Source organism: Mastigoproctus giganteus, chromosome 1 (assembly GCF_048544385.1).
Source record: "Mastigoproctus giganteus isolate SK-2022 chromosome 1, ASM4854438v1, whole genome shotgun sequence".
Taxonomy (NCBI): domain Eukaryota; kingdom Metazoa; phylum Arthropoda; class Arachnida; order Uropygi; family Thelyphonidae; genus Mastigoproctus; species Mastigoproctus giganteus.
This window is the reverse complement of record NC_143575.1, coordinates 157189431-157213037: the sequence shown is the minus strand read 5'-3', so window position 1 is coordinate 157213037 and position 23607 is coordinate 157189431. Positions and strand designations below refer to the sequence as shown.

Genomic DNA, 23607 nt, shown 5'->3' with positions numbered 1-23607 from the left:
TAAGGGTTTGCTTACTTCCTTTGCTGCCTCCTTTAATATAACTGGATAGATCCCATCCACCCTGGGTGCCTTTCTTGTGTTTATCTTCAACAGTTTCTCCTCCACTTTACTCCCAGTTATTTCAAGATTCTGTAGCTTACTGCTAGAGTTGAATACACCTCTGGCATTCCCCTCGCTGAATAACTCCTCATGTGTGAATGTCGATGCAAAATATTCATTTAGTTTGTTAGCTACCTAGCAGGATCATCAACACTTGACCCATCAATATCAAGTGGACCAATCTGATTCATCCCCTTCCTTCTAGAGTTTACATAAGTAAAGAACTCTTTGCTGTTTTTCTTTGCATCCCTTGCCAAGGATTTCTCATAATCTGCCTTCGCCTGCCTAACCTCCTTTGTAAAACTTGGTTACAGATCAACTTGTATCTATCATAGGCTTCTGTGTCATGTGTTAATTTGTATGTATCCCATGCATTTTTCTTCTCTGCCATATGCCTCATTAGTTCATCTGACATCCATTTAGGCCTAAACCTTGAACAATATTTCTTAGTTGGTATGTAAAGCCTAGTAGCTTCCAAGATAAGTTCTTTGAATGCTTCCCATTTTGAATTTGCTGTTGGTAACATCATCAGTTGGTCCCACTGTATAGAATTTAAATACTGTCTCAGTCCATCGTAGTCGCCTTTACGGAAGCAATAACCCTTCCCTTTACCCCTAATGGTAGTTACCTCTTTGAGTAAATTCCACTTCAGCACACTGTGATCACTGCCACCTAGTGGTTCATTTATCTGCAGATTCTTAATGCATGAAGAATCACTGCTGATAATCAAATCAAGAGTATTACTCCCTCTAGTTGCCTCCCGAACATGCTGATGTAGAAAACAATCATCCAATAAATCCACAAAAGCCCTGCTAGTGTGTGAGTAACCAGCCCCCAAATTCCAGTCATTATCTGGAAAATTAAAATCTCCCATTATAAGACACTCTGATTTACTGGCCCACTCTATTTCCCTGTACAGTTCCTTATTATACTCATCAGAGTCATTAGGCCTATAGCACACTCCTACTCTCAATTTTGATCTCCCAATGTTTATGTCACACCAAACTGACTCCACACTGCACTGTCCAGCGATGTCGACTGGCTTCACTTCCTTGGTTTTTATGTGTTTCTTAACTAATAGCATAACCCCTCCCCCCTTCCTATCCTGTCTATCCTTTCTGTAGACGTTGTACTCCCCAAATTGCAGTTCTGCATCCCTTATATCTGTGTGACACCACGTCTCTGATATCCCAACAATATCTGCCTTCGATGTTTTGAGCAATACCTCAAATTCATCAAATTTATTTACTAAACTCCTAGCATTGGTGTACACGCAAGTATACCTGCCCCCGTTTCTATTCTTAGCTACCCTAACACAACCCATGTGTTTACTTGTACCGCAATGGCTCCCAGCAGTCTCTGAAATACCATGCATCTTGTTTTTCAGGCTTCTGCTCATTCTAATAGAAGCAGTGCAAGAATCTCTTTCACCTCTGCCAGTGGCTACTGTCAATCTATTGGTCTTTGTCTCCCCCCAAGCTAGCAGTTTTCCGACCCACCTAACACTGCCTCGATAGCATCAGCAAATATTCTTGCACCCTTTCTATTTAAGTGTATCCCATCCCTGTAGAAGCAATCTCTCCTGTTAACAAGTACAGTACAGGCTGAAAAAAATTCTACCCCTTGAGCCTTGCACAATCTTTCCAGGGCCAAATTGATCGAGAAGGCTCTCATCATATAATCCCTCCTATCGTGTCTGGGCAGAATTGCAGACACTTTCAAATTCAACCCTAATTCTTGGCTTTTGTTCAACAGTGACCCGTACTTGTTAAGTAATTCTGCCGGTCTCCTAGTCTTAATGTTATTAGTGCCAACGTGTACAACTATATCACCTTTTGTGCCCTTAAAAGATGATATTCGCTCTACAACGTCATCAACCTTTGCCCCTGGCAGACATACCCTGGTCCTGTTCCACCTATCTTTTTTACAAAGCATGTTTCCCGTTTCCCTGACAATAGAGTCACCAACAACTACTAGTTCCTTCGGGACCAGCGCATTCTGCCTTAGGGGTTGTCTCTGTGTCACGCGATGCCCAAGTGCAAGCTCTGGCGTTGATGTGGGCAGCTGAGAGCTTGATGGGCCCCTCAATTTAGTTTCTTCGAGGGCATCCACCCTGTCCTTCAAGCTCTCATATAGGCCCACAAGAACGCCGAGTTGTTGCCTGATATCGATACACTCCTTGCATCGCGCACACACAAAGACATCCCCCTTGGCAGTATCATGTCCCGTACCCGATTGCTCTGCAAACATCAAGCAAACAGTGCATTTTATAAGGCTGTGAGTCAGAGGACAACTGCCCCCTCAGTTCTGCTCTGAGCCACAGCACTTCCATTAGCTTGAGCCTTTTGCTTTGCTGCTCTGGTCTGAGTCATGATTCTATTAATTTATTAATTAGTTATGTTATGTTATTAATTATATTACGTTTGTAATCTAAGTCGTTATATGTATTTATTTAAACGTACAATTTAACTGCTAACGAAGTTCAACTAACGCTATCTAGTACGGTATATAACTATCGTATCACAATGGCGGGAAAGTTACTAACGGTAGCGGTAGTTACGAACACGTGGAAACCCTTACCGATACTTTTACAAGGCCGAGTAAAGAATAAATACACCAAATTAATCAAAAAATCACAAAATAATGTTATACTACTAAATTTAAATCAAAAGTTTTAGAAAAAGCCCATCATGAGATGTGAGCTCTTTTTTCTTGAGTACCATTAGCTCTAGTTAAATAGAAATGTGATTCATTTAGTTTTCTTGTAACTATTTTGCCCTTTCATTAAAATCTATTTTTGAATTTTTTATGTTGCCTACATTTTGCAGTTTTTCACAAAGGCAAAATTCAAGGAAGTCATTCATGTTGGGTCTTGGCCATAAAGCTAAATAATCTTTACTATATATTTGATGTTTGGTCGTATCTGGAGTATCATTAATAGTGTCAGAAAGTTGCTGTGGTTGTATCATTATTTCCCTTAAAAATCGAGGAGTCTCGATTTTTTATTGAAATAAAATGTAATGAGTTTTGTTGTTTTTTTAATTCCGCTTCTCTCATTTTTTCACTTTTTCCTTTTCTGCACACCAGATTCATGCATTCTTTTCATGGCCTTGAGAAAAAATATATTTATATTTAAAAATTTAAAAATTTTTGTACTTTCAATCAATATTTTTTTTATAATTAAGTAATTAAATTTTTTAATAAAGCAATAGAAACCCAATATAATGCAACAACTGCAATTATATGAGGAATTGATTGATCCTACAGAATAAATACTACACTAGCACAAAAAATCATGCAAACATAACTGACCAACACATTAATATATCAAGTTGATATACAAGCAGAGTTGCCAGATATCCCAATTTGAGCGGGGAATTCTCAAACTACATGAAATAAAATTAAAGAAATCCATTTATTAAGTTTGTTTTTTAAGAAACAAACGGAAACAATGAGTTTATCACTATGTATCGGGTATGCACTGTATTTGTTAATATAAAAAAATAAAAATGAATATTCTAAAAACAAAATAAAATACCTACGCTATTTAAATTAAAATGTTCTTATCGAAAAGTGCAGCTCTCAGTGTTCTTCTGTCACTCAATATTTAATGTTCTTACACTTGTTTTTTATGTTTCTTACACTCATTAAAATCATAAACTGCCGAATTATTCCACTGCACCTCAGTTCTGTTTGTACATTCACTCAAGACTGGTTGATAAGATTGTAGCTACCTTCTCCCTGGTACTGTAAGGCTTTGAACAGATTGAGCAGGCCCAATGCTGATATGATCCTTCCTCTTGCTCAGACTACACACATGGGGGAATACAAGGATGAGGATGTACACCCTGTGTACATCCTCATCTCTTATAAATATCTGTAAAAAAATCTACAGGTGGAATTTCCAGTGGGTAGGGATAAGGTTTGGTAGATGAGGAATGATTATACTGAATGAACATTATTGGTAACTGCGTAATAAGAGGTTGTAACTTTGTGGATATTACTTATTTTCTGCTAATTTTTCTACTAACGTTGTCATAAGAAGTTATTGTAAGTTAACTGTTATTACTTGGTTGCTCCTAATTTCTCTTCAGCCCATATACATATGGGTGTATATATATTATTTTTAGCATAGCTTATGAGATTTTTGGTTTCTGTGTCATGTACAGTGTTTATTGCAGGTGGTGGATAGGTCTGAATTTCACGAACTTATCCAAGAGGATGCATCCCAAGTGAAGCAACGCCAGGAAACAGACTCCATTTCTATTATAGATGACATCCGTTATCACATTACTAGCAATGTTCAGACCTTTTCTGCCATGGAAGATGCTAATGAAAAGTTGGTTTTGATCGATATGTTGCTTGAAAAATTAGGCTTTGATGCATAGCTCTTGATTACATTGTACAATTATGTAAATAAAGAAAACTATTAAAGAGATCTCTGTTATACATCTGAAAAGAATGCCATTGTGGTAGCTGTAAATGTATTTATTTTTACATATAGTGCCTAATGGTAATTGCTAATATAACTTACAATCAGTTATTGTTATTTAAAAAAAAAAAATTCCTAAAAATTTTCATTAATCTTCCAACTGATACACTTGCCATTTAGACAGTGCATCATTTGACATGTTAATGAAATAAGCATGAATGTGTGCATAAGACTGTTTTTATCCCAAATTTAAATAACTTATAGTGTGACATATTATCTTAACTGCCTAGCTAGCAGATGGTGTATTTGATACACCGAAAATAATAAAACTTATGAATTTAAATGTCAATTTGGAATCACATTATTTTAAATTTTACTATTCCTCCAGTGTGATATTCACTTTCAGGGTTCATCATTAATTATTTTTATTGTTTAGCCAAGAAATTTCTTTACAATATCATGCATGTCAAAAGATACTATTGCTATTTTTTCAGCTACCGTGGCCACAATTTTTGGCTGTACAGGGTTTTTTTTTATATATATGAAATATAATGTTAGTATTAAAAATAAAATATAAAATTTTCCCATTTTAAACTATTTCTTGCTTTTTCCCCAAAAAATATGATTGGTAAAAAGTAAATAACCATGCAGTCAATCTTATCGTTTTTTGCATGCTACCTACAGGGTTAATTTTTTCCCCGATTGTTAGCGATATAATCACTCTAAAAAATAAGTTTGAGGTTTCTCAGCCTTACAAATGGAAAAGTTTTGAAACAGGACCAGACATGAGTGTAATTTTGCATTTTTATTTCTTTCTTTTTTTTGTGGTTCCAACAGCATATAATTAGTATTGTGTTTTATAAATTTTATGTAATGCAGTAAACTCTCTTTGCTTATTTGATGTTCAGAGTTTTGGTTATTCATGGGTTATGTATATATATATAGTGTACCTATTTAACATTTACAGTTTTAATTACACTGGTCAACAAAATGAACCCCCCCCCCTCAAAGATGTACACTTTTCTAAACCAGTTTAAACCTGTGGCTAAATGGTCAGAGGAACAACAGAAACACAACCCAACACAACACTAAATTAGTCTGTGTAATGTTGTGGGGGCCTCCCAGTGCTGCTTGACAGTCATTACTATACTCTATGTCCTTTCTGCACACATTTTACTCTCCATATTTATATATCTCTTATACCAAAGTGACACTATGTCTCTGATATCCCAATCTGCATTTGATGACTTGATCAGCACTTCACATTCATGAAATTTATTTTCTATGCTCCTAGCATTGATGTATATTCAAGTATACATGCACCTGTTCTTACCTTTAGGTACCCTAACACAGCCCATATATTTACTTGTTCCTTGATGGTCTTTGAAATCCCCATGTATTTACTTGTTCCATGATGGCTCATAGCAGCCCTTGAAATCCTTGGTCACTTTGCTTTCCAGGCTGCTGCACGTTCCAATAGAAGGCAGTACAAGAATCACTTTCACCTCTGCCTGTGGCTCTAGTCGTATTAGTCTGTATATCCCCCCCCCAAGTCATCAGTTTTCCATCCCACTTAGCACTGCCTCGATAAGATCAGGAATATTCTTGCATCCCTTCTATTTAATTGTATCCCATCCTTGTAAAAACATTCTTTCCTGTTAACAAGCACAGACCATGCTGATAAAAATTCTACCTCTTGAGCCTTGCACAGTTTCTTCAGGGCCAAATTGATTGACGAAGCTCTCAACATATTACTCCCTCCTATTGTGTCTGGACATAATTGCAGAGAGGAAAATTTAACCCTAACTCGTGACTTTTTTTTTTTTTTCAACACTGCCCTGTACTTGTTAAGTAATGCTGCAGATCTCCTACTCCTAATGTCATCAGAGCCAATATGTAGCAATATCACCTTTTGTGCTCATAAAAGATATCTGCTTTATAGTACCATTAACTTTTGGCCCTGGTAGACATACCCTTGGTTCTATCCATATATACTTTTTTTTGCACAATATATTTCCAATTTCCCTGACAGTAGAGAGTCACCAATAATAAATATATCCTGTTGGACCAATGCATTCTGCCTTGAGGGTTACTACTGTTTTGCCTGATGCTCAAGTACGAGTTCTGGCATCGAGTTTGGCAGCTGAGAGTTTCGTGGGCCTCCATTTTAATTCCTTCAAGGGCATCCAACCTACTCCTCAAGCTCTCATCAATACCCATCAGAACACTGAGTTGGCACCTAATTTCTTCATTCTTTGCACCAAACACATACAAAGATATCCCCTTTGGCTGTATCATGTCCTATTCCAGCAAGGTACATAAACAACATAGGTCCATAAGCAACACCTGTTCCAGAAAACTTCCTGAAACAATATCAAGTTTAAGTTATATATATTATGCCCTCAAATTTACATTATATATGTTATGCTGTATGTATTATGTTATACATTACATTTTTAAAGTTTTAAGTTAATTATAAAAGTTAATTGCACAAATAATATATTCTTCAAGCTGAGATTCATAGGAGAATTGCCTCCTTCCATTTTCCCAAGCTACAGCACTCTGGCTACTTTAATTCTATTGCTTTGCTGCTCTAGCACCTGGGGCATGATTTCTATTTAAATTTACTATAATTTAGATTATATTAATAAATACTAGGGGGATTTGCCCCTGCTCGCTTTGCTCGCCAATTTCTGTGCAGACTTTTCTATATAAAATTTAGAGGTATGATGGAGTAATTCAAATCTTTTCTGCGTAAAAGACACCTGTTGAAATGCACTGATGTTTCTCGTCCCCTTTTTACTCCCATCCTTCAGCTATCTCCCTCACTCATGTGTTTTTTTTTTTTATTTCTTTCTTTTGTTCTCCATCAGAAAGCTCAGGTAACTCCTGATGGAGAGCAGCCAGTGCGTACTTTGGACAGACTGGCTCACTGCCCATTGGTGGTAGTGGTGGGCAGTATGGAGTCCCACTAGGGGCCTTGTGACCAAGAAGCCAGCACAAACAACAAAACCCAACACTAAACTACAAATGCAACACACAACACTTTCTGACTTTTACAGAGGTTCTGTATTCATCAAGAGTACTAATGGTGCAGATGTGGGAAACCACAGGTGGCACCTTACCTAAACACTATGCCACTATGATCGATATCTATCAGGAAATGACCTATGTAATTATTTACTTATGCATTTGTAGTGACATAATTGCCCCACCCACTTGTACCACGTGACCCGCTTCTCTCTTCACCCATTGGCTACCCTACCATGTGCCAATCTCTAGGTGGAATAAATATCACTATGTAATTATTTACCTGCTTTTACGTGGGTCACTTGGGAAAAGGCCTTTTGCTTGGTTTGGGTTCCATAATGCATGAGGAATATTGCTGCATCTGAAAGAGCAGGACTAAAATATTTAACCAAAAATTTTTACAAATTATAAAAATATTTATAAAATGCTAAACAGTTTACAAATATACAAAACTATACTGGGTCCCTTCATCAGCTGACATTACAAGGGAACATCAAATGATGCCGTGCGTGGTCATGTATTGCAGAGTGAAGCAGGTGCATGAGGTTGGTGAACGTTATGCTGGCAGTTGTCTTTCAGTGGAAGATAATAATGTAATTATTTACCTGCACATTTGTAGTGACGTAATTGCCCCGCCCTCTTCTCCCATTGGCTCAAATAAATATCATTAGGAGGAAAAGTTTTTTAGTGTATAGAGAGATTCTAAACAAATATACTTAAATGGTCAATAATAACAGTAGTGTAATTCATCAGTTATGCAACAATATGTACTACACTATCAAGTTTACACTGTAGATATTATGCTAAACCGTTGTATTTGTAAAATTATAAGTTAATTATAATAGATAATAAAATTATCTAACACCACCTATGTGATTCCAAATCCTAGGTACCTATTTACCACAATAAAAACACTAGAAATCCCTACTAAGCACTATAGTATAAGTTACTAGATATGGCATTTGTGTCAAATGACCAGTACAAAGGTTTTATGTTAGTGAATCAGAACATAGAAAATCTCTAACTAAATTTAAAAGTAAACTAAGAACCTGACCAGGACTATAAATCTGTGTGTTGAATATAATTTAATATGTGAATTTTATTATTATTATTAGCCATATGGTGCAAGGAAGTGAGGCTTCTGGTGCACCAGCCAAAAAAAAAAAAAAAAAATTCTGAATTACCCCGAGAGAGAGAGAGAGAGAGAGAGAGAGAGAGAGAGAGAGAGAGAGAAGTAGAAGGGAATTACCAAGAAAGAAAAGAATGATGATATCCAGCTCAGGATGTCAAGCCCATACTCACCAGATGTTAGCCCCTAGGGTTTAATTTTGTTCAATAAAACAGCAAAATTTTTCAAAAAACTTATCTGTTCCCAGGTGCATATAATTGAAAGACTTCATAGTGTGTACTTAAGTAATGAAATCCTTTCAAATTCATCTTACCCATCCATTCACTAGGTCAAGTTTAATATGAAGAGGTGTAAGAAAAATCCTTATTGGATCCACTTTTGGAACATATTGCACACTACTCATACAAGTCTGCTGTCCATCCTGTAGCATAAGAAACAACAATATTTTGTGAACCTTCCTTGCATGCTCATTAACATACCAATGACTTTAAAGTCACTGCAGTTATTCCATTGCTGAGTGCTGAATTAACTGCAGTGAGTAGTGCCTTCATGTAATAATACAGCTCATTTAAATGAACAGGGTGAGCAATCACAATGGATGGCTTTAAGTTCCAGTTTTGGAAGAGAACCACTTTCAAACATTTTTGTGAAGATTTGATGAAGTCAACATTTAAATGCACTGTGTATATGTGATGGTTCCCTACAATAGTTATTAATATCATATCAGTACCAGAGCAGACCATTTATTGTGAAGAATGTTGTAAAACTTGGATTCATTTTCGATAGCGAGACACTTTGACTTCTTTTTAACAAAGTGTTTTTCCTTTAGTCTCAAGGCAAGGAGTTTAACTTTATCTTTGGACAGGGCTAGATGAGATCCTTCAACTCATCTTGGGTAAACAGCCTTGGTTCCATTGTCTCTTTATCTTGTGTGTACTTAGGATTATGCAAAGTTCCCAGATTACTGCCAATTCCACACATCCATCAGATTCCATTTCACTGCATCTTCTAAAGAATTTAGTCCATGCTGTGGAGGTACCGGAATTAGCATACCGAGGGATTTGTTTCGTGCTGAATCCAGATTCGGATAAACAACATTATTTATCCCGATCTGGATTCAGATAAACAATTTTGTGCTTATTCTTCACTGAGAATTTGGTTACATTCACATTATATAACACCATTTTTAGCTTCCTCTATATCACATGTAAGGCAAACAGCATCAACTTTTGACTTTTTTTTCAACCAGCGATGTAATCCATTTGAAGAAGCAGTACAGATAACGTATAATACCTACACCTTATTCTGGTTGATGATAACCAAATTTTCACAAATGTGCCTAGATGATAACCAAATTTTTCAAATATCTATTGTGCTGCAGTAGTAGTCAGCCAGGCTTGAATCACAGTTGCTAAAATGTGTACTGTACTCTCGTGCTACAGTAGTAGTGGCATGTAATGCAAGAAAGCAAGTGTATGAGCTTATTCAGCATCAGCCAAAAAAAAGAAAAATTTACAAAACAAATCCGTCTAAATGTTTGTCCAGTTCCTCCTTAAATTTATTTAACCTATCAACTTCCACAATGACAGATGGAAGTTTGTTCCAGCAATTAACCACCCGCTAGCTAAAGGCAAATTTCCGCACATCTATTCTACATCTGTCTTTCCTCAATTTGAATTTAAGTCCCCTTAGGCTTGTAATCTGAACAAGTGGAAGAATCCCATCAGAATTCAGCGTGCTCAACCCAATCAAGGCCTTCTACACCTCAATCAGATCACCTTGCAGGTGCCTAGTCTCCAGCCGCTGCAATTTGCAGAACTTAATCCTCTCTTGGTAAGAGGATCCCTTCATTCCCCACACCAATCTTGTTCCCTTCTCTGTACATGCTCAAGCAAATCTACATCCTTCCTAAAATGAGGCCTCCAGACCTGTACACAATACTCAAGGCATGGCCTGACCATTGCCTTATACAGAGGGACAATCACCTCCTTTTCCCTGCTAGCAAAATTCCTATATATTATTGACAAAACCTCATGACCTTCCCTGGCAGCCTGTCTGCATTGCTCAGAAAACTTCATATCCAACTACACAATTACTCCCAAGTCTTTTTTCATTTTCTACCACCTTAAGTGTAGTACCAAAAAGTTGGTATGTGCTTCAACACTTAGCTATAGCCACCTATGGCAGTACAAAGCACAGAAATTAACATGGTGCAAGCAAGTTTATAGAGCATCAGCCAAAAAAAAAAAAAAAAAAACAACTCCCATTTCACCCATCCATTCGCACCAAAAGTTTGTCCACTTCTTCCTTGAATTTATTTAAGCTATTAACTTCCACAATGACAGATGGAAGTTTGTTCCAGCAATCAACTACCCAATCTTCAAATAGGCCTCTGGGGTTGGGAATATTCGTATTCACAATAACTGTATAATCCCACACCAACCGCTATTAAACAAACTAGCGTTGTGTTGCATTAAGATAACAATGATAAAAATTAAATGAAACAAATAGAATGAATAACACAATTACACTGGACAAAACTGATAAAACAAGACAACTGTCTGCACAACAAAACACAAAATTCCAAAACACAACAAAACAAAACAAACAATGTAGACAAAACACCGATAAAAGCGACAAAACACCAAAGCTCTCAGAGGCGTCTGCCTCCCCCTCAACAGCGAAGCCTATCACACAGCACATCCCCAAACATCAACAGGCCCACAGCTCACAGGAGCATGGGCAGCACATCTCTCCACGCGCACCGGAAACGGCTCAGGAGCATGCCAGGCGGAACCGCTCATCCCATCCAAGAACAACAGCACCGAAGAGGAGGACAAACACAGATTCCCGTCTCTATCAATAGTGTTGCTCTCAGAGGAGCAAATCCGCAAGCTCTCGAGCCACTTGCAGTCCCAAAATCTGTGTGCCCAGTCGATGATAACAGCTTTGTCGGGAGAGACCCCATGGCGCCCCTCAAAAAACGCTCCGCCACAGACCTCCTACAATCCATGGTCCTCGCCGTGCTCATATGCTCTTTAAACGATCTTTAAACCGATGCGCCGTCTCACCAACGTAACATCCTGTGTTACGGTACATCTGAGAATTTCAGGAGTGCAGTGTTGGTGAAGCCAAGCAGAGACAACATTTGAGGTTTGCGCATTGTTGTAAAGTATATGGTCTAATACCCCATGGATTTCATGTTAAGTTGCCTTTTGAGGATGATCGTCTGTTGTGTGCTGCTAAGTGGTACCAGAAGAAAGTGTTAAACATTTGGATTGTAGTCTGAACTATATTAGGAGACGAAAAGGTTTGCTTTTTGAGTAATTTAAGTGATAGTGTGACTCCTGCACACCCTTTGCTTATTCCGAGGGTAGTGTCGGCCAAAGCAGCCCAAATTCAGATATTTACAGACGAAGGCAAGTTTAACAGATTAATGGAGGAGGCCACAGCCGAACGTAGTATCAGAAATGGTAATGTGACCTGTAACTTTATATGCAATTTGACCAGCAAGGAATTCACTAAAGAACAAGAGGGGGTTTTAAACCTAGGTACGAAGTTTGCAGTGATTCCGCCAATAGCAGAAGTGGCTATGGGCATCGAAAGAGCTGTGAGTAAATTACCTGTGGTTGTGGCCAATGAGATCCGTACAAGAACCTCGGCGATTTTGAGTCGCTCGGGCAGATCCCTCCAACGTTAGCATTAGTCAGAGGAAAGTGCTTAAGGAACTTATACAAGACGATAGCATCGTGGTTTTGCCTGTAGATAAAGGAAGGTCAACAGTGATCCTTGACAAAGAAGAATATTGTAACAAAGCCTTGGAACTTTTTAATGATAGAGCGACATACAGGGTTACTCATAGGAATCCGTTGGTGGGATTTGAATGGCAGGTAAACAAGACTTAACAAGGTTGGTTGAAGGCTGAAAAGATTTCTAAAGATGTTTATTGGACACTGCATGCAACGGAATGCCAACTACCTAGGTTCTACGGCCTGCCAAAGATTCATAAGGCGGGGGTTCTGCTTAGGCCAATTGTGTTGTTTATAGGCAGCCCTACACATGCTTTGTCCAGGTTTTAGCCAGACTAATTTCTCCTATTGTTGGATGTTCTGATTTTACCATCAGGGATAGTGGAGACTTTGTATGATTTATAAGGGATCAGGTTATAGAAGAGGGCGAGACCATGGTATCATTTGATGTGGTATCCTTGTTTACGTGCATTCCTATCGACCATGGGGTGAAATGTGCACGTGTGGCATTGGCGAAGGATGGCACCCTAAGGAATAGGACTCCATTAAGCATGGAGGATATTTGTAGCGAGGGTGGAGCTGTGTCCCTCGAGTACCACCATGGTATTTCAAACCACAATGTATAAGCAGGTTCATCGTGCAGCAATGGTTTGAAATACCATGGTGGTACTCGAGGGACACAGCTCCACCCCCACTACAAATATCCTCCATGCTTAATGGAGTCCTATTCCTTAGGGTACCATCTTTCTCCAATGCCACATGTGAATGTGATTGTATACCATTGCGATTTAGTTAGGAAAGAGCTGCACAAGTAGCAGAATTTGTTGCAGTGATTTTTACATGTTAGAGACATGATGATGAATGTGTTTCAGTAATTCAGGAATCATACCTGAAACAATTTAAAATCAAATAATTAAATTATTAAATAAAGAGGATATAGATATATTTTGTTATTTCATATGTATGAACAATAACGAAAAATAAATAATAATTATATTCATGATAGCCTGAATAAGTATGTGAGTAGTAGTAGTAATTGCAACGAGTTGCCAAGTTTTGCACTACCTCAAATAAATAACACTTCACCATTGGAGAAGACTACTGTTATTTATTCTCAGCAGATACCACCACTCAGACTGCACCATTTCAAAGCTTGTTGTCTTTCAAAGCAAAGTCTTTATCACTGCATACCATCAGGCATCTCTCATATTATGAAGTTATACTTCATAACTGGGTTGTCACTATTGCAACACCAGGGTACCTGCCCACCCATCGAAGAGAAGCCAACAAGCTTTGAAACAGTGCCGTCTGGGTGGTGGTATCCACTGAGAATAAATAACAGTAGTCTTCTCCACTGGTGAAGTGTTATTTATCCGAGGTAGTGCAATACCATGGAAACTCGTGAAGGCATTCACTGCATCTTCTAAAGAATTTAGTCCATGCTGTGGAGGTACCAGAATTAGCATGGTTATAACCAAAACGATGCCAATTTAACTACATTAAAATGATGCATTTGCACTAACCTACATGTTAGTCAAAGAATACATTAACATTCTGCTTACTCAATCCATTCAAGGCTTTAAACACCTCAATCAGATTTCACCACAGCCTGATCTTGAGACACTGCAGTTTTCAGAACTGAAGCCTTTCTACGTAAGAGCATCCTTTTGTTCCCTTCACTAATCTGGTTGCCCTTCTCTGCACCAATTCCAGAACATCTACATCCTTCCTAAAGTGAGGCCTCCAGACCTGTATACAGTACTCATGGACTAATGTTATTAACGGAGGCCCAAGGATTTGGTGTTGGGCCCATTTTTGTTTTCTGTATTTATCAATGATATTGATGAAGGTATATCAGGCATAATGTCCAAGCTTGCAGGCAATATGAAGGTTGGCGGGGGGTAATGACAGCATGCTACTGCAATAGGATTTTGAAAAGTTGGGCGGATAGGCTGAGAGATGCCAACTGAAGTTTAACATTGACAAATGCAAAGTACTGCATATGGGTAGCAGTAATTCCAGAGTAATGTACCAACCGTGTGGTACTACTTAGGGTACTACAGTTACCCCAGATGTTTTTCATTCTAGACTACCCTAAGTGTAGTACCAACCGTGTGGTACAACACTTAGGGTAGTCTAGAATGAAAAACATCTGGGGTAACTGTGCAGTCAGATATAAAGTTTTCTGAGCAATGCAGACAGGCTGCCAGGGCAGGTCATGGATTTTGTCAGTAATATACAAGAACTTTTCTAGCAGGGATAAGGAGAGATTATCTCCTTGTATAAGGCATTGGTCAGGCCACATCTGAGTACTGCATATAGCTCTGGAGGCATAATTTTAGGAAGTATGTAGAGCTGCTGGAATGGGTACAGAGAAGGGCAACAAGATTGATGAGGGGAATAAAGCATTGCTCTTACCAAGAAAGGCTAACTTTCTGCAAATTTCAGTGTCTGGAAACTAGGCAACTGTGAAGTGATCCGAGGTATATAAAGCCTTGAATGGTTTGTGCAAATTCAATGTTCACAGGAGTCTTCCTCTTGCTCAGATTGGCGCCTCCGTAGCCAGGTGGGAAGGAGCAGCAGTGCGTAGCACACGCTTCTTGATTAGACCGGGGTTCGAGCCCGTCACCACCAAATACGGAGGATGCGGAAAGGTCAGGGAATGACCACCGTATATCTCGGAGCAATATGGCCTTAGTTGCTAATGCTCCTAAAAACTAAAATAACAATATAACAATAACTTGCTCAGATTATGGGGGGGGAGAACAAATTCAAATTGAGGAACGCGAGCTGTAGAATAGATGTGTGGAAATTTGCCTTTAGCCAGCAGGTGGTTGATTGCTGGAACAAACATCCATCTGTCATGGAAGTTGATAGCTTAAATAAATTCAAGGAAGAAATGGACAAAATTTTGGAGTGAATGGATGGATGAAATGGGAAGTTTTTTGTTTCTTTTCTTGCTGATGCTGTATAATTTTGCATTCTTGCATCATATGCCTCTGCTAACGTAATACTCAAGATACAGCTTCAACATGGCCGTATACAAAGGGATAATGATCCTTATCCCTGCTGATAAAATTCTTGTATTTCATTGACAAAACCCCAAGAGCTGTCCCGGCAACCTATCTGCACCACTCAGAGAACTTCATATCTGACTGCACAATTATCCATGTGTCTTTTTCATTTTCCACTACCTTATAGGTAGTACAACATAGTCAGTACATTACTCTTGGGTTACTGATACCCATATGCATACTTTGCATTTGTCAAGGTTAAAACTTCAATTGCCATTTCTCCACACATCTACCTGATTTTTCTAGATATTTTTGCAGTAGCATACCATCGCTACTGTCGTTAACCACCCTGCTGACCTTTTTATCATCTACAAACTTGGACATTAAGCCTGATATACCTACATCAATATCATTAATAAATATAGAAAACAAGAATGGGCCCAGCACTGAACCCTGGGGAACTTCACTAAAAACATTAGTCGATGAAGAGCAGTGCCCATTGCTAACCACTTTCTGTCTTCTTCCACTTAATTCTCCCTTTATCCATAGCAGTAACCTTTCCTTAATGCCACATTGCTCTAGTTTACAGCAGTCTTTTACATAATATCGGTGTAAAAAACACCATAGACAACTCTTAAAGGAAAACTACGATAGTAGTGTAATGGGCATCATTTCAACTGTATTTCATATTGTGCTCATCCTTCACAACGAGTTACCATCTATTGCACTGCCTCGAATAAGCAATGCTTCACCAATAGAGAAGACTATTGTTACTTATTCTCAGTGGGCACCACCACCAAGAGAGTGGAGGTGCCCATTTCCTTTAAGAAAAACAGCATTTGTTTCACTTTTGATTGTTGCCAGCAACATTTAGAAGGGTGTAGCAAAGATGGATGCTTCCCACTGGGCAGATTGTGACTTCAGTTCAGGTTCACATGTCCATGGCTTATCAGTGGCAACGTGCATTTTAAAATCTTAGTCAAAATCTTGTTTTATCAATGGCAAAATGCATTTTAAAACTCTTGCCCTTCTTAGCAATGTGTGAGTAATGCACATTACTGACAAGAGGTTGAAGAGTTTTAAAATACTTGCTCTTTATGCATTGCCCATTGTTCATTTGACACCAAATGTGGGACCCATTGGGTGGTGACCTTTCATTTTTGTTAACATCTCAGTTAACATTCAGTAAACACATGATTTCAGCATTCTGGATTTTTTGGCTATTTCTTCACAGGTCATATTTTTGTCTTCCTCCAAAATGGTGGAATGTTGGCTGCCATTGTGTTATCCAAAGATGTTTCCAATCTGTTTGAGTGTTGCTTGCCTTCAAGGCTGGTCCAACCTCAATGAAACCTTTGTGATCAAAGGTTTCATCAAGACAGTGGCAGGAGCACTGACTACTGCTGCCTCCTAGTGGCATAAAATATTATTATTATTATTAGCCATAAGGTGCAAGGAAGCTGTTATTTGTTGTTATTTGGTTTTTAGGAGCATTAGCAACTAAGGCCATATTGCTCCGGAGATATGTGGTGGTCATTCCCTGACCTTTCCACATCCTCCGTATTTGGTGGTTACGGGCTCGAACCCCGGTCTAATCAAGAAGCGTGTGCTACGCACTGCTGCTCCTGCCCACCTGGCTACGGAGGTGCCAACAAAGAAGCCCGAGGCTTATGCTGCACCAGACAAAAAAAATTTCTGAACTACCCTGAGAGATAGAGTCAGAAGTCGAAGGAAATCACCAAGAAAGAGAAGAATGATGATATCCAGCTCAGAACCCTGGGTGTGCCAAGCCCATACTCACCAGATGTGAGCCCCTGGGGTTGTGCAAGGTTAAAGCTGAATGTATAAAATCTGGACAAAATGCAACTGGTTGAAGGAAAAACCTGGACACCAGATTGCCCAGCTGAATCCGGACAAGTGCAATTGACTGGATTGCAATTTTGCCAATAAATGCAGCATGGGTAACAGAAATTCAAGAGTGGCATATAGATTGGGACAAGTAGGGGAGAGGAGTTAAAGGTGATGTGTGACAGGAAAGACTTTAAGATTATGATATAAACATTGTCAATGCTTTATACAGTCTTTTTAAAAAAAAGAATGTTCATTATTCTTCTGTGTAAAATGATGGTGAGACTTTACTTGAAATATTGAAAATTCAGGTCTGGATATCACATCTAAAAAAAGAGATGAACTTCCATAGATGTTTAAAAGAAGGGTGACCAGATTGGTAAGGAATTATAAGTGATGTCCCTGTGAGAAACTATTTAGGTGTGGATTGTAAAACTCAGCAACTCAACACTTTATTGGGAACCTAATAGAGGAGTATAAGTTCATAAAAAGAATATGCAAAATTAATGCACCACCAAATACAGAGGATGCAGAAAGGTCAGGGAATGACCACCGCATATCCTGAGCAATATGGCCTTAGTTGCTAATTCTCCTAAAAAACCAAATAACAAAGCAAAAAATGAATGAGGATTCTTGTTGATAGGTGACACAAGAACCATGGCACACAAATGTAAAACCAAATCTTAGGAAATAAAAGAAAAGTGGATCTCATGAAGTTTACCTTCTGGCAGCATGTGAGGCTATTGGAATAAATTATCTCTCAGTGTGACTAGGGAGTTTGGCAATTGCAAAAGTATGAATAATTTGGAGAGGTTTTTTTTTGTGTGCATGTGATGCAAAAAGTCTGTTTTTGCCATCTTTTAATATTAATGGCTCACTAAATAATATCTCCTGTTTAAAGTTGCATATTTTTGTTCTGATATTTCTTGACAGACACTTCATGAAGTGGACTCCTCCTTTGTTCTCCTTTAGCCTAAAATTTCTACAGTTCCTTCTGTCCAATTCATTTGCTGTATCTGCTCTTTTTTTCTCAACAGATCGATCAGAACTTTCCAACATTCTCCAGTCTAAATTTCCTAATACTAAAGTGAGTTTCCTTAGTGATTTCAGTCTTCAATACAACACATGGATATCAATTTTCAAAAGACAATTGCTGCAAGTAAGCAAGGCTTATTTAGTATGGCCTTAAAAAAAAAATATATATATATATAAATCAAATTACCTGGTTTTCTGAAGTAGGTATCTGCAAATCTCTTAAAAGTTTTACATGCAGTAAAAAGGATTATTTAGATATTAGCCTTCAATAACTAAATAAATAAATCCCTTGGTTTTCTCAAGTAGATAACTGACCCTTAAGTTTTTTTTTTTTTTTTTTTTAAGCAATCAAGTTCTAGAAGCTTAGAAGGTGAAATAAAAGAACATTTTCATCAATTCAGTTGACAATTATCTTTCCATAATTTAAGTGTACTGTATATAGTTTGTGCCATGAGTGAAATAAAAAAAAGATAATCTGATTATTTAAGACAGACTGTGGTTATGTCTCCAAGACTGTTGTAAAAAGGAAAATGCTAGTTAAACCACTAAACAATAACACAGTAATGTAAAAGTTAATGCTACACTTGGCAAAGTGTGATTTTGCTGCTTGAGATGTCCTACCATTCAATATAAAATGAAATCACAAAATTAAAAAACAAACTATAGTGACAGATAATTAATACCTGTCTATTAGTGCAAATGCATGCAGATCATTTAATTTTCTGATTTCATTAAAAAAAAAAAAAGATAATCTCATTACCTAATTTCCTTAGGTCTTTTCAAAACTTTAATTACCTGTATTAAATCCCCACTACAAATGTCTGCTCTGAAGACTGCAACCCACAAAACTGAAGTCCTTTCCCAATCCCCACCCAAAACACACAAAACCTCCAATGTATCAGCCAACAGAAATCCAACTGAACACCTTTGAGATGTTTTGAGACAACAGTCAAATACCAGAACAAGATGTCCTAGTTCAAGCAGAGAGCTGACCTCAGCCTTAAAGGATCCTAGAGGTGAATCAAGAGTTTACTCTCTGCATACCAAAAACTACCTGGAAAATGTATTATCAGAGAGTTATTGATGTCTTTAAAGTCTATAGGTCATACTTGATTTTTAAGTTTTTTTTTCTGACTAGATATATTTTTTTTATTTAGTATCCTGATAAATATTAGAAGAGTGAGGGTGTGCACATGCAGCAATACGTTTTTATACCAAAAACCGATCCTGTTGCTGTTTGCTGCACATTTTCTAGCATGCCCACATTTGCTCAAATTGGACATCCAAACCTGAAAAATGCCCAAAAGTGTAGCCTGGTCAAGTCTTTATATGTTGGGTGTGCACCGAAATTCTAAATTTCGTTTCATGATATGCAAAAATTAAGGTGATAAAGTTGTCTTACTGCGATTCAGTATTACCCATTTCAGCTCTCTTACATGCTATACAGTTATTAGTATGAGCAAAAACAGGAAAACACGCACACAACTATAATATCCCATTAAAAATATTAGAAGAGCATATATTTTTAACAAAAATATTTCCAGATCGTAGAAGAGTTACACACCTTAGGAGTGAGAGGCAATCACTCTCAGTGTCTGGTGAAGCTTGTAGTTGCCTGCAAAATGTACCTTATGTTCTGCTGTTGATATGCTGAGTTTCATAGTATCTGCGAGAGCCATATATTTAACCTTAAGAATACTAAGCTTCTCCGTAGCCAGGTGGGCAGGAGCAGCAGTGCGTAGCACACGTTTCTTGATTAGACCGGGGTTCGAGCCCGTGACCACCAAATACGGAGGATGCGGAAAGGTCAGGGAATGACCACCGCATTATCCCCAGAGCAATATGGCCTTAGTTGCTAATGCTCCTAAAAACCAAATGACAAATGACTAAGATTCTCCAGGTCTAACACAACTGTTCCCATCTGAAGTCATCTGTGATCTGGAAATATTTTCGTTAAAAATGTGTTTTTAACGAAACATACATTTTTAATGAGGTGCAGCTGTCTAACATTATATTGGACAGCTGCACCTCTAGTTGGGCATTTGCACAAGAGAACAAACTGGAGTGTGATACAGGAGGTGGGGGAGGGGTAGAGTGACATTGCATTTTATAGCACATGCAAGATGCTATGATGATGCAATGTCACTCTACCCCCACCTCCTAATTTGTGATTTTGCATTTCATGGCATCTTGCAGATGCCATGAAATGCAAAATCATAAATAAAATTTTTTATTTACAATTCAAAAAACACAAAATTCTACCATAGTTCCCTCTGCTGCTTTGTTTTAAGAACCTTAAAACTACTGATAAGGAGACATCAACTGTTTTTGCCTTGGCAATTATGACTGCACAAAACGCCTTCTTCTGGAAACTTTCACAGTTACCTTCTTATTCATTCCACACAATTTTGCTTTAGCCACAGGCGCCTCCATAGCCAGGTGGGAAGGAGCAGCGGTGAGTAGCGCGCGCTTCTTGATTGGACCGGGGTTCGAGCCCGTCGCCACCAAATATGGAGGATGCGGAGGGGTCAGGGAGTGACCACCGCATATCCCCGGAGCAATATGGCCTTGGTTGCTAATGCTCCTAAGAACCAAACAACAAACAACACCACACAATTTTGCTTTAGCCATTGATGAGTCTGCTGGAGTCTAGATAAGTGCACAAACTCAGTTATTGCTACCTGTATGTACTTGTTGCTGCATAAGAAAGGAGATAAATCAGAAATTGGAAATTATAGACCAATTAGCTTGTTATCCCACATCTACAAGTTGTTCACAAGGGTCATTACTAACAGATTAGAAAGAATACTTGATGAATCAACCGAAAGAGCAAGCTGGCTTTAGGACAGGATTCTCAACTATGGATCACCTTCACATAATATCACAGCTAATGGAGAAAGCAAATGAATATAAAACACCATTATGCCTGGCATTTGTGGATTATGAAAAGGCATTTGACTCCATACAGCATAAGGCAATGTTTCGGGCACTGGAAAGACAAGGCATAGATACCCCATATATTATGATTTTGAAGAAAATATATGAGAGTGCTACCTCCTTTATTAGACTAGACAAAGACAGTAGCAAATTTAAAATCGAGAAAGGAGTTTGACAAGGAGACACAATATCTCCGAAGCTGTTTACTGCTGCCCTTGAGGAAGCTTTCAGAAGATTAGACTGGTCGCAGAAAGGAGTCAAAGTGAACAGAGAGTACCTAAACCATTTACAATTTGCATATGACATTGTGGTCATAAGCCACGATCCCAAAGAATTAGAGGAAAATCTTAATCAGTTATGCACAGTTAGTAAGGATTTTGGACTAAAGATGAATATGGCTAAAACAAAAGTAATGATGAACAAGTATGCCACGGAAAGGGAAATAATGATTGAAGGAGCAGTAACTGAAAAGGTGGAGTCATATACTTATCTGGGACAAGTTATTAGCTGTAATAATGATAAATGGCTGGAAGTCAAGAGAAGAATAAATTTTGGATGGATAGCATTCAGGAAATATAGTCACATACTGAAGAGCAATATCCCAGTATGTCTGAAACGTAAAATAATGAATCAATGTATACTCCCCACCATGACTTATGGAAGTGAAACTTGGGCACTCACCAAAAGAATGGAAGAGAAGCTGAGAACTACACAGCGAAGAATGGAACGAATTATATTGGGAATCAGACTGTTAGATAAGAAGAGAAACACATGGATTAGGCAGCAAACTCAAGTAAAGGACATTCTTATCAAAACTAAAGAACTAAAATGGTCTTGGGCAGGACACATAGCTCGAAGACATGATGACAGATGGACTAAGAAAATAACAGAATGGTATCCAAGAGGAGACCTGGTACCCTAGAAGAAAACCTGGAAGACAAAGGCGGAGATGGATAGATGAAATCCATGAGTTTTTGGGTAGTAAATGGATGGCCAGTGCTCAAAACAGAAGGAACTGGAAAGTTGCTGGAGAGGCCTTCATCCTGCAGTGGATTGAAAATGGCTGATGATGATGATGATGTATGTACTTGTATACACCAGTGCCATCAAACTTTAGCACAGGGGTCCCAACTTTTTCTTACCTGTGAGCTAAAAATTAAAAATGACAATAGCATGCGACCCCGTATATTTGCCTTTGAATGCATCATTGGTGCCATGACTTCACAAAATGGTACCAGAACCTATCCATTTATCATTATTATTAATCCAAAAACATTATATATAATTTCATAACAAACATTTTTACAGGGGCCTCAAAATTATTTTTCCTAGTGCCTGCATATTCTACAGTTAGGCCCTATATTACACATAGAATTCTACCATGGTACTCCTCTCTACTCCACCAACATTGATATGTTGGAGACTAATAGATTAATAGTAGCCACAGGCAGAGTGGTGAAATTGATTCTTGAATTGCTTCTATTGGAATGTGCAGCAGCCTGGAAAGCAAGGTGCTGGGGATTTCAAGTACTGCTGGGAGTCATCATAGAACAAGTAAATATATGGGTTGCATTAGGGTAACTAGGAGGAAGAATAGGTGCATGTACACCAATGCTAAGATTATAGTAAATAGATTTGATGTGCTGGTGAAGACATAAAAGGCAGGTATTGTTGGGATATCAGAGATGTGGTGTCACACAAAGATAAGGAATGCAGAACTGGAATCTTGGAAGTTAAATGCATAAAGAAAGGATAGAAACGGAGGAGGGTCATGCTGTTAGTTAAGAAACACAAAATCTAAGGAAGTGCATTCAGTTGACATGAGTGGACAGTGCAGTGTTGAGTCAGTTTGGTGTGACAAGCACTGGGAAAGCAAAGTTGAGAATAGGAATGTATTATAGGCCTAATGGCTCTGATGAGTACAACAAACAACTCTACAGAGAAAGAGAAAAAAGAGTAAATCATATTGTCTTATAATGGGGGATTTTATATTGACTGGAACTTGTGGGTTGGTCACTCACACACTAGCAAGACTTTTGTGGATTTATTGGATGATTGTTTTCTACAGCAGCATGTTCGAGAGGCAACCCGAGGGCTTAATACTGTTGATCTGATTACCAGCATTGATTATTCATGCATTAAGAATCTGCAAATAAAGGAACCACTAGGTGGCAGTGATCACAGTGTACTGATGTGGGATTTACTCAAAGATGTAACTACCATCAGGGGTAAAGGGAAGGGTTTATGCTTTCGTGAAGGCAACTATAGTTGTCTCAGACAGTTTTTAAATTCTGTACAGTGGGACCAACTGATGATGTTACCAACATCAAATTC

General features: G+C 38.3%; 1 protein-coding gene across 2 annotated transcripts in view; it reads left to right on the top strand.

Annotated features, from left to right (window-relative positions):
• LOC150091210 (ankyrin repeat and BTB/POZ domain-containing protein 1-like) overlaps positions 1-4487 on the top strand; it is a 309182-nt gene extending 304695 nt beyond the window's left edge. For both annotated transcript variants that reach the window (XM_090382805.1, XM_090382813.1), the window contains one exon: positions 4281-4487. In XM_090382805.1, coding sequence (XP_090238931.1) covers positions 4281-4487 — 207 coding nt within the window. The remainder of the gene's footprint in view (positions 1-4280) is intronic.
• Positions 4488-23607: the final 19120 nt, after the last annotated feature.